At 44.9% G+C, this 12,559-nt stretch overlaps 1 protein-coding gene across 3 annotated transcripts in view; it reads right to left on the reverse strand.

The window, feature by feature from the left end:
* LOC115093962 (RNA exonuclease 1 homolog) overlaps positions 1–12,559 on the reverse strand; it is a 298,859-nt gene that overhangs the window by 92,793 nt on the left and 193,507 nt on the right. For all 3 annotated transcript variants that reach the window (XM_029606496.1, XM_029606504.1, XM_029606512.1), the window contains exon 14: positions 2,330–2,468. In XM_029606496.1, coding sequence (XP_029462356.1) covers positions 2,330–2,468 — 139 coding nt within the window. The remainder of the gene's footprint in view (positions 1–2,329; positions 2,469–12,559) is intronic.

Raw genomic sequence — 12,559 nt, forward strand, 5'->3', positions numbered from 1 at the left:
CCCTCCTTTTTTCCCCTGAGTAACTAGAAATATCAAGAACAATTGTTACTTTCTGACCTTAAAAAAGAATTCAGCTTTTTAAAATACAAAGACATTACATAGCATAGGTCAGAATCAGACAAAGGAGATTACAAGGGCTGCTCTTTTAATAATCTTTGGGCCTATTGTCGCCAAAAAAATCAAATTTTCCATAGGTATACTTTAGTTAACTCCTTGATCTACTTGACCAGAGGATTGAGGTGAACTTGATAGAAAAGAAATCTTGTTAAAGAAACTTATCAGGCAAAATTTGTAAGACTTCAAAACTATCTTAATGTCACCAGAGGCAATTCCCCAGTAATTTTAGGGAAATTCAGGAGTCATAGATTGAACCTATGTGAAAAATTCTGACTATTCTTCGAGTGCGCAAATCATAATCCTGAACCATAGTTGTCTGTACAAGTTGAATTTTTGCCACATCTTGCTTTAGAACATTCAATCAAGTCCCATGTTTCTGGAGAAGTAAATCAAGCCTTGAAACCTGTGGGTCTAATTTACACAGGACTGAATCCATTTTGGAAGCAGACAGCCAAAACCTTGCCAAATTGCTCCATAAGTTCCTACATGGAGTCCAGCATTACCTCAGCTGGTTTCTTAAGCCTGCCAAATGACTCACCCAGTTCCATATCAATGGAGAAGCCCAGCCCCAGAGACAAATTCACTGGCAACACCAATTCAAAGGTCCAAAGGTGATGGTAACATCTCTCTCCTCCATCTAAATTTGAAGTGAAGCTAGGTACAGTCAGACAAGCCGAAGTGGAGAGAGACACGGCAGCCTCCTCTGCCTCCACCTGCACAGGCGCGCCCAAGTCGCATCAACTAATGCAAATGCAACATCATAGGTTGTGTCTGGTCTCTGTAGCAGTAGTTTGTCCTGGTGACTGAGGGAAATCTCTCCTGGCTGGATTGTCGCTCCCTTAGCAAAACCAGCAACAAGGATTTTAACCCCAGGCAAAGAAGGCTCTATAAACATGAAAGACAGGATGGACTGCTGACCAGCTAAGGCTCAGCTTGGAAAAACCCTCAGTTTACCTTTCCTCTTAGGAGCCATAGCAGGGAAAGAGTTGAAGAAATGAGGTACCAGGGACAGTGTCTTCATGTCTAGCCTCTTGCAGCCTTCTTGCTCTGCCCCTGCCAAATTTCAGCACCAATTTCACTTTTCAGTCTTCTCCAATTTATAGTGAAGAAATCCATTATCTAAAACAATAGCTTCTTACACGGAACTGTTGTCCCCATTTGATTTCTATTGCTTTTAACTATTTCTGATATTTTGTCTTCCCACACTTTCAATTTACCCTCTGATCTGATCACATTCTCTGCTAAGAGAGATGACTTAAGGGATTGCCCCAGACCTTCAAACTGCAAACCATAAAGGTATTCTAGCACCTGTAACTGCTGACACCTCTTTGCAGGGTTCCACTACCCTGCACTCTGGGCAACACCACTAAACCACCATCCAGCCAAGGTTAAAGGAAGGATGAGGCCTCTGAAAGATTAAGCTACCTTCATGCTGGATTGTCACAGCTCCTTCCAAGTCTATCCCAAGCAATTGGGAACTTATGGCTAGGGAAAAGGATAACATGGTCAAAGGAAGATGGGACCTCAGCTTTCTTCCCTACTTTCCCTAATGGTTCTAGTCTAGGGCTCTCTTGCCAATGCTGAATGGTCTATTGATAGGACCTTGCGTAATTGGGGTCCCAGATCTGCAGGGAAAATAAGATTTCTCTACTTGTGATTCTTACCAATTAGGAAAATTGAAAAGTGAAAGCACATTACATCACTTAATTTAACATCTTGAGTCCTTCCAACTTCCCAAATGTTTTAGACAGCTACAGAGCAGATTAAGTGCCTCCAATGCTGCTAGTGGACAAAAAACAGAGGCCACTACAGCACAGGAATTAAAGACTTGCCACTCAGGGTATTAGTAGCCATGTGATCTCACTTGTGACTGCTAGTCTTCAGAGAACCACTAAGTGCACTCCTACATAGTTTCCACTTTTTTCTTTATACTCTTGTGCAGTAACTTCCTATAACTTCAATGCTGTTCTAAGAATCTACTTATAAAGCTGTAACTAGACAAGCAACACCTGGTTGAACCTTCTCTCTATGAACTGACTTCTATTTTTTTCAGCACCTGCACCCCAACCCTACATCAGAGACAGAAGCCAGAGTTAAAAATCAAACTTGAGGAGAATTATTCAACTAGGTCAAACTGATTCTTGTAAGAAATATTTTCAGAAGCATATCTTAACAAGAAATTAGTATATTAAATAGATGAAGAAACTTTTACCTTGAGAGAAAAGAGATCATTTTCTAAACTGTGTCCAATTAAAATGGTCTCTGCACTGAACATATTTAGCATAACTGCTTGAACATCTCGAATAGATGTGTTTATATTCTTCAAATCATCTTCAGACACTCCAGAAAATCTAAAGAACATTGGGAAAGAAAAAAAAATCACTAATCAGAAATATAAAACAGTTCATTATATATCAGAGACTTATCCAAAAGTTTATACATATTTTGGGGCCTATGTACAAAGAATGTACTAAAAAAATTGCATTAAACACAAGTACACCTTTACCAGTTATGTCCCAATTTTTTAAAGAAGCTTTTCTCCAAATAGGACACTGGGACATAATGGATTAAAAGTGGGTGTTAAAACATTCCTTTACTACCAGTGTACTTTGGTATAAGAAAGGCAATCTAAATATAAATATATGTATCCATGAGTGCTATGAAAAATGTCTAGCATTTGTGAGCTATGCATAGTCCTAAAATAAGCACATACTTTGTGCAATAATGCTGTAAAATTTAAGTAAACGCCCATCTTTGATCCCCCTTGGCTCACTCCCCAAAGCCGAGAAAAAAAACAAAACAAAAAAAAAACAAAACTAACCACCCACTTCTCCTGATACTTCCTAAAGTCTCCCTGTACCCCAATCCAGTAAAAGGTCTCAATACTGAGCTGGCAGGACACATCCTTACCTCCTACTACTGCCCAAGCAGCACAAGTGGTTCAAAGTTCAAGACACCACTTAGTAGCATCAGAGCTATGCTGGATGTTAGGTCAATAGGGATATATCTGCCTGCCAGCTCAGCATTAGGAATTTATGATGGGGGAGCAGTTATTTATTGAATGGGGAATGTTTTTTCGGGGGCTCATGTGGGGCAAAGAGGCCAAGGACATGGCATGTTCCCAGTAACCTAGTAAATAACAGCAGATAAAGTCCTAAATATTCCATCTGGTCTGCCCGGGAAAATGTTTAGAGTTGTAACTGCCTTTCTATGTCTGTTACTTCCATGCTTACTGTGCATCTAATTGGCTCACTATCACTTTATTACTTTCCCCTGAAAAGCTAATTTTAAAAACCTGGCACATGCATTCATTAGGGGATGCGCAAAAAATTTGGGCTTGCGTGCGCCAAACAAATTTTAAAAGCTCCCTGGATATGCGTGCATCTCCAAAGTTTTCAAAATGGGAAGAGGCCTGGTCTGGGTGAAGCATGTGCATTTTAGGGAGTAAACCAGAAATGTTAGTGTAAACACTTATGCGCCTGGGCACTCACTCAGATCCCCTGCTGCTGTTTACTTTTGCTATGGAGGAGGTGTAAGTTATAAAATAAAGAAAAATAGGCAGATCTGTGGGGTTTAAGGATCAGAGCTAACTGGGGGGGGGGGGGGGGGGGGGGGGGGAGGGAAGCTATTAAACAAGGGGTGTTTGGAGAACCTACCCCTTAACTGGGCAGACTGGGGACAAACTGATTTAACTGGCAATGACGCTGGCACACGCCACTTAAAATCCCCCAACTTACATGGCAGAAGCAGGATCTGGGCACCAATGTGCACACCCACTTAAAGTTTGGCACACATGTGCACATGGCCAGACTATTATAATATGCACACACATGAGTGTGTATGTTATAAAACGGCTGTGTCCCTGGGCATGAGTAAGTGCACAAGTGTGCACCATTTTGACAGTTACCAACCCTGCTTCTGCTTAAGGAATTTTAATGCACTGCACATTAAATGAAAAAGGACATTAACATGCTAGTACCTGTTTAGCATATGCCTTTTTCCCCACCCATAACAAATTCCAGCACTTCTAAATTTCATTTGGTAATGCAGAGAAATCCATTTAAAAAACTTTCTAATTTTAGAAGTCTGATCACTGGATTTATAAGAACTCTACCCAACCACAGAACAAATTAGTAGGGAAGAAAAATCAAGCTAATAAAGCCAGTTGACATGAACAAAAGCTACAAGGTTTTTCACTATTAGTACTGTCTACAGTGCTCCTTTGTTTCTACATTTAGCAAAGCTGCTTGTCTCTAATTGGAATTCTCTAAAGACTGCTGCCAAAAGGACATGAAACTGCCAAAGATCTATGTAAAAGCAAAAGCCTCTCTTGGAGTGGCCCCATGGTTTCCCTCCGTTCCATTAACAGTTCTGACCTATTATGTAGGATGAGTGATATTTTATATTGAATTATACAGATGCAAGATTATTATATAATAGTCATGAAAAATATGACTAAAGAAATTAAGAATGCAAACCGGTAATAATGTAATCTTCCCCCACCCAAGGCAATATCTGGGAAGGGCACAATCTAAAGAAGATCCAAAGAAAAAGATCAGTTCTTCACCTAAAATACAGAGCCTTGGTGTTTACCAGGATAGACCAGTTTCCCTGCTGTGCCATGCATCTTGACAATAACCTAGAACTAAGGGTCAAGTATTGATAACCTCGGATGAAAATCTGAAATTTCTAAAAATGATACAGCCAGCAAATTACAACCTCAGCTTTATGAAAACACATGACCAGAACCAGTCCAGACTAGTTCTACCTCTCCTTTATCTCAAGATTTCACCTTTGTTATGTCAGGGGTGGCCAACTCTGGTCCTCAAAAGCCACAACCAGGCCAAGTTTTCAAGGTATCCACAATGAATATAACAGAGATTGGCATGCACTGCTTCCATTGTATGCAATCACTCTCGCATACTCATTGTGGATATCCTGAAAATCTGACCCATTTGTGGCTCGAGGACCAGAGTTAACACCCCTATGCTATGTGGGTCACTATACAATATGTGACCTACCATCTATGCAATCACTAGAAACAGGGCACTTTCCTGATATATTGAAGAAAACTTCTATAAGAAAATTATTTCTCACCTGCTAATTTTCGTTCCTGTAGTACCAAGGATCAGTCCAGACAGTGGGTTATATTCCCTGTCCAGCAGATTGAGTCAGAACAAAATTCCAAGGGGGCGGTCCTATATGACCTCATCCCCTGAGCCTCAATCCTCAGTAACTAGACTTACAAAGCCAAGAAGAGAAGAGACAGAGGGATCAAGAACTGAACATATAGACTAAAATACTGAAATTTCAGAACTTTGAATAACTTTAAGATAAGTAAAAACTTGGAACTTGCAAACCAAAAAACTGTTCAAGTAAAAAACCCTGGAGCCCCAAGGTATTTTGCAGTATACAGAAAAGTAGAGAGAAAAAGAGCAGAGGCGTATCCCAAAAACTGTCCACAAACAACAGGGAGGGCGTCTGGACTGATCCTTGGTACTACAGGAACGAAAATTAGCAGGTGAGAAATAATTTTCTTTTCCCTGTACGTACCAGGATCAGTCCAGACACTGGGATGTACCAAAGCTTCCCTACACTGGGTGGGCCGATGAAAGCCCTGCTCTAAGAACACTATCGCCGAAGGACCCAAAAACAGGGGCCCGCACATCCAAACGATAGTGCCTAGAAAAAGTATGGAGAGACTTCCAGGTGGCCGCCCGGCAAATCTCCTGTGTCGAAACAGAAGAGTTTTCTGCCCACGAAGCAGCCTGCGCCCGAAGGGAGTGTGCTTTAACTCCCATCGGAGGTTGACGTCCAACCCCTATATACGCTGAGGAAATTGCAGATTTCAACCATCTGGCAATGGTGGCCTTGGACGCCTTGTGCCCCTTTCTGGGGCCTGACCAAAGAACGAAGAGATGATCGGAGAGACGGAACTCATTGGTGACCGTCAAATATTGCATGAGACATCTCCTGACGTCCAAAACCCGTAGGTGTCTTGGTTCCGTCGCCGCGAAAGAGGGAAGTTCTACAGATTGATTTAAATGAAAGGAAGAAACAACCTTCGGAAGGAAGGAAGGTACCATTCTCAAAGAAACTCCATCATCCGAGAATCGCAGAAAAGGTTCTCGGCAGGAAAGAGCCTGCAGTTCTGAGATACGCAGAGCTGAACTAATTGCCACTAGAAAAATGGACTTAAGTGTGAGATCCTTAAGAGTGGCCGCCTTCAACGGCTCGAAAGGTGGCTCACCCAGAGCCCGGAGAACCAAGTTCTTCCCCCCGCCCAGTTACATTCCCCTGTTGCAATGTATTTTCCAATCTTTTCAGTTACTATGTGAACCGGTATGATGTCCCCACAAATACCGGTATATAAAAGTTTCTAAATAAATAAATAAATAAGATTCCAGGACGGACAAGGCGGTCTAGACGGAGGCTTCAGTTGTCTCACACCTTTGAGAAAACGAAGAATATCCGGGTGCGAAGAGAGAAGAGCATCCTTACCGTTGTAAAGCAGAGCTCCCAACACAGACACCTGAAGCCTAATGGAGTTGTAGGCTAAACCCATCTCCAGACCTGTCTGAAGAAAGTCCAAGATCTGAGCCACAGAGGCACTTCCCGGAACAATGGAGCGAGCAATACACCAATCTTCAAAGACTTTCCAGACTCTCACGTACGTTACGGAGGTCGACGTCTTTCTGGCACGTAGAAGGGTGGAAATCACCGATTCCGGATATCCCCGACACCTCAGTTTGCGCCTTTCAAAAGCCAGGCCGCAAGACAAAAGCGATCGGCCTCCTTGAAAAATATGGGTCCCTGTCTGAGAAGACGAGGTAGATGACCGAGACGTAATGGCCCGTCGCGTGCTAGATGGAGAAGATCCGCGAACCAGGGACGACGTGGCTACTCCGGAGCTACAAGAACCACCGGATCTGGGTGAGACTATACGCCGGAGCACCTTCCCCACTAGGGGCCATGGAGGAAAGACATATAGAAGAACGTGCCTGGGCCACGGTAGAACCAGAGCATGGACTCCTTCCGCGCCGCGTTCTCGTCTGCGACTGAAGAAGCGAGGAGCTTTTGTGTTTTTCGCTGTGGCCATGAGATCCATGTGAGGTGTCCCCCATCGGCGCTCTATCAGCTCCAATGCGTGCAAGGATAGCTCCCACTCTCCGGGATCCAGACGCTGGCGACTTAGGAAGTCCGCTTCTACATTGTCCACGCCTGCTATGTGAGAAGCCGCTAGTCGAAGCAAGTGGCACTCTGCCCACTGCATCAGCTGCTCTGCTTCCCACGCTACCAGTTGACTTCTTGTACCTCCCTGCCTGTTGACGTACGATACCGTAGTTGCACTGTCTGACAGAATTCTGACGGCTTTCTGACGGACTAGCGGTAGAAAACCCTTCAGGGCAAGCCTGACTGCTCTGGTCTCCAGACGATTGATGGGCCACTGCATCTGTTCCCTCGTCCAAGTGCCCTGGATGGAGCTCGCCTGACAGACCGCTCCCCATCCGGTTAGGCTGGCATCCGTGGTGACCACTATCCAGTCCGGTGTCTCTAGAGAGACTCCTTTGGCCAGGCTCTGGGGATCTAACCACCAACCGAGACTGAGCCGGGTCTCCGATGGAATCGGAAGGACCGCCTGGTAATCCTGTGAGACTGGCTTCCAACGGGACAGTAACGCCTTCTGCAAGGGTCGGAGATGAGCAAAAGCCCATGGGACGAGATCGATCGTGGATGCCATAGTCCCTAGTACTTGCAGGTAGTCCCAGGCTGTCGGATCCGATAGAGACAGGAATTGCCGCACCTGCATCCTTAAGGCCTGTGCCCTTTCCAACCGTAGGAACACTTTTCCTTCCCTCGTATCGAAATGGGCGCCCAGATAGTCCAATGACTGGGAGGGCATGAGGTGACTTGTTGTAGTTGACTATCCATCCTAGTGACTGTAGCAGAGAAACGACCCGGTTCACAGCTTGAAGTCCCTGTATCCGAGACTTCGCCCGTATGAGCCAATCGTCCAAATACGGGTGAACCATGATGCCTTCCCGGCGGAGAGCCGCTGCCACCACGACCATTACCTTTGTAAAAACCCGCGGTGCTGTTGCTAGACCAAACGGTAGAGCCCGGAATTGGAAATGTTGCCCCAGGATCTTGAATCGAAGATATCTTTGGTAGTCCGAATGAATCGGGATGTGGAGGTACGCCTCCGTGAGATCTAAAGATGCGAGGAACTCTCCTTGATGAACCGCCGCCAACACTGAACGTAGGGTTTCCATGCGGAAACGAGGGACCCGTAGCGCTTTGTTGATCGACTTGAGATCCAGTATGGGTCGGAACGTTCCCTCTTTCTTGGGAACCAAGAAATAGATGGAATAATGCCCCCGACCCAACTCGTTGGCGGAAACCCGCCTTATTGCTCCCAACGCTACCAGGTGCTGCAGGGTCTGTCGAACAGCTGTTTGTTTTTGAGCGGAGCCGCAAGGAGAGAAAAGGAATCTGTCCCTGGGGACGTGGACAAAATCCAATGCGTAACCGTGCCTTATGATATCCAGAACCCACTGATCCGATGTGATGGAGGCCCACTCTGTGTAAAAAAGAGCGAGCCGGCCTCCCACCCGAGGGGTCGGCTCGTGGGTTAATCTGGCATCATTGAGGTGGTTTCGGACCAGCGCGGGGTCCTGGAGCATCCTTGCCGGTTCTGCGTCCACGCTAGGACCGGTTCCATCCCTGAGAACGATATGAAGGTGTCCGTGGTGCTTGCTGTTGTCTATTTGTCCGTGCACGATGTTGGTTCCGAGAACGATTTCTAGAGAAACTAAACGACCTGGAAGCACGGGGTCTGTCTTCTGGAAGCTTATGCACTGCATTCTCATTCAGTGATTTAATAATCTGATCCAAATCCTCACCAAAAAGAAACTTACCCTTAAAGGGCAAAGAACCAAGACGTGTTTTGGAGGAAGAATCCGCCGACCAGTTACGTAACCACAGGAGGCGACGCGCTGATACAGCAGCTACCATGGACCTAGATAGGACACGGAGGAGATCATACAGAGCATCCGCCCCGTAAGCCATCACAGACTCCAACCTGTCTGCCTGTTGAGCCTCGGAGTCTGGAAGATCCTGTGAGGTGAGTAATTGTTGAACCCACCGGAGACCCGCTCTCTGTGCCAGAGCGCTACAAGTTGCTGCTCGTACCCCAAGCGCCGAAACCTCGAAGATACGCTTGAGGAGAACTTCCAGCTTTCGGTCCTGTAGGTCCTTTAATGCTGTACCACCCGTTACCGGAATGGTTGTACTCTTAGTGACTGCCGAGACAGCCGAGTCAACCGCAGGGACCTTGAGAAGTTCCAGAAAATCTATTGGGAGAGGATAAAGCTTCTCCATAGCTCTGCTAACCCTGAGGGAAGCTTCTGGCTTATCCCATTCACCTGAAATTAACTGCAAGAAGCTGGGATGTGTAGGAAAAGCTTTAGCTTGAGGTCTGAGACCTGCTAAGAGAGGATCTCCCTTTTTTATCTTGGGATCAGCAGGCGTTGGGTCCGGAGGAGGGTCAATGTCCATCTCCTGAAGAATATGCGGGATAAGACCTTCCAACTCGTCCGCCTGAAAGATACGGAGAACCCTGGGATCATCACCTTCCATTTGAGTGGATAGAGCGAGGTCATCCCCGGCTGTATCCTGAAGCGTGTCCCCTTGTGGGAGTGCAGGAAGGTCCCGTGGTGGCCCTATGGCCGCAGTAGCCTGAGTTAGAGGTAATCTAATGGGCTGTCCACCCCCTCGTGCCGGAGAACCTGACAAAGAGGTGTCTAAATGCGGTAGCTTGGGAGGAGGGGGACCCAGACCAATACCCATAGCCTGACTGGAACTCTGCAAAAAAGCCCGGTGCATCAGAACAACAAATTCCGGAGAAAATGCGGGTAAACCCAGAGGAGAACCCCCTGGAACCTCCGCAGCTGATATCCCGCCATCCGACTGAGGAGGGGGCGGTAAAATTGCCGGTTGCTTCGAGATTAGAACTCCTGTTTCTTCTCAGTCTGAAATATCAGCATCGTCTCCTGACAACAAAATGGCCGCCGTTCCCGCACTCCGCGGGAACGGGGCCTGCCGCTGACTAAAAACAGCATCAGCTGTTTGGTCTCCTGTGCCTTCCCCCTGCGGCGAGCTGGCCTCCCCAGCAGCGAGGCAGCTCGAGCATCTGCCGTCAACAGAAAAACGGCTTCCTTGACGACCGCAAACTAAGCAGGAATTAGGTCTCGACATGAGGGAAATTAAAACTCCTCACAGAAAGGCAGGAAACAGTCGGAGCGGTAAACGGAGGAAAATAAAAAACCTGGCGATTCGCGTCCTCGACGCTCGAGTCGCCGTCCCTCCCTCACACCGGCCCAAAAAGAACCCTGGCGGATAACCTTCCAGCGGTTAGCGGTCCCGGGGAATGCGCTTCGCGGGGCCGCGGGACGGTGCTGAAAACGACTCAGAGAGAGGGAGGGGGTCAGAGGAGCGCAGTCAGGAACCCTGAAAGGACCTCGAAATAATGAAAAGCAGCCATCCAGTGCCGAAAACGGCAAGAGGATGAAGAAACGAAAAACCTGTAAGTAAAAATAAACACTTACCCAAATATGAAGAAAAGAAAGGTAAGAAAAGACTGAGAAACAGCTAGCCAGCAAGCTCCTGTAGACTCCCCGTTCTCAACCACTACCGTGTGAAAACTGAGTCCATAAACAGGCTAACTAAAAAATCTCAATCTTTATTTATTTATTTATTTATTTTTATAATTCTTGATCCCTCAAAGAAAAACTAGGAAAGGCCTAAAACCTAAATCCTGCACTGGGGACTAGCAAGTCCCGTGCTCAATCTGCTGGAGTCAGAAATTACTGAGGATTGAGGCTCAGGGGAGGAGGTCATATAGGACCGCCCCCTTGGAATTTTGTTCTGACTCCATCTGCTGGACAGGGAATATAACCCACTGTCTGGACTGATCCTGGTACGTACAGGGAATCTTCCTATATCTAAAAACAAATCCAAAGATGTTACTAATAATCTTAGACCTATCACATCTCTATCCTTTTTAGCAAAACCTCTTGAATCAGTGATATTGCATCAACTTACAAATTTCTTATCAGAACATGATATTCTTAATGCAAATCAACATGGCTTCCGTAAAGGACATTCTATGGAAATGCTTCTGCTTGCTTCCTTTGACACATGTTTCGAGGATTTGACTCTTATACAGATTATATTCTTGATTTTTTGGACATTTCTGCGGCATTCGACACTGTTGATCAAATTCTCCTCTCCGGTTTGGAAGCCATTGACATTTCAGATACAGTCTTACGATTGTTTTCTACTTTTCTTTCAGGATGTATAACAAATCAATATTAACAATCACTCATCTGATCCCTACACAATTCCTTCAGGTGTTCCCCAGGGCTCTTATCTCCTATTCTCTTTAACATTTATCTGCTTCCACTTTGCCATATTCTTTCTTCTCTAAATCTACAATTCAAAATCTTTGCCAATATACAGTTTTTAGTTCCATATAACATATGGAACTAAAACATACGTTTTTTTCATTTTCACACCCCCCTGTTATTTGTAAACCAGCATGATGTGATTTTTAATCACGAATGCCGGTATAAAAAACCTCTAAATAAATATCCTGGTCTGCCATTCTTTATAGTCTCTCTATACCATCAATACCTGGCTTTCACACAACCAACTAAAACTAAACCCCTCTAAAACAGAAATTGTACATCTTACATCCATAATCAGACTCATCCATCAGTCCCCCTTCTCACTTTGTGACAAATGGAATATCAATCCCAATTTCAAAGTTTGCTACAAATCAAGGTATAATCATTAATACTGATTTATCAATGAAGCAACATCTCGTAATTTATAAAAAGATTTTTTAGTAACTGATAACTCCTAAAACATCTTCGTCCACTACTTTTTCACCATGACTTCCACACTGTTCTTCAATCTCGTGTCTTTTCTGGTCTCGATTATTGCAATGCTCTCTACTTAGGTCTGCCTGATAACACTATTCATCCTTTACAACTGATTCAGAATACTGCAGCTCGCATCCTATCAGGTGTTTCCTACAGAAGCCATATAACACCAATTCTACAATTTTTTCACTGGTTACCAATAAAATTCAGAGTTCAATATAAAATCCTGACAATTCATTCTTTGATTTATAACTTCATCTATCTGGCTCTGTACTATACTCCGCATCTATAAACCCGCTAGACAACTAAGATCTTGATAAATTTTTTTAGACATTCCATCCCCCTGCTTGACTAGACTTGACATCAACAGAAAGAGGGCCTCTCTCAATAGCAGGTCCGCTCCTCTGGAACTCTTTACCAAACTTCCTTCGACAGTTATCAAACCCAATACACTTTAAAAAAATCTCTAAAAACATGTTCCAAATTGCATACAATAT

The sequence above is a fragment of the Rhinatrema bivittatum genome, chromosome 1, assembly GCF_901001135.1.
Source record: "Rhinatrema bivittatum chromosome 1, aRhiBiv1.1, whole genome shotgun sequence".
Classification (NCBI taxonomy): Eukaryota; Metazoa; Chordata; class Amphibia; order Gymnophiona; family Rhinatrematidae; genus Rhinatrema; species Rhinatrema bivittatum.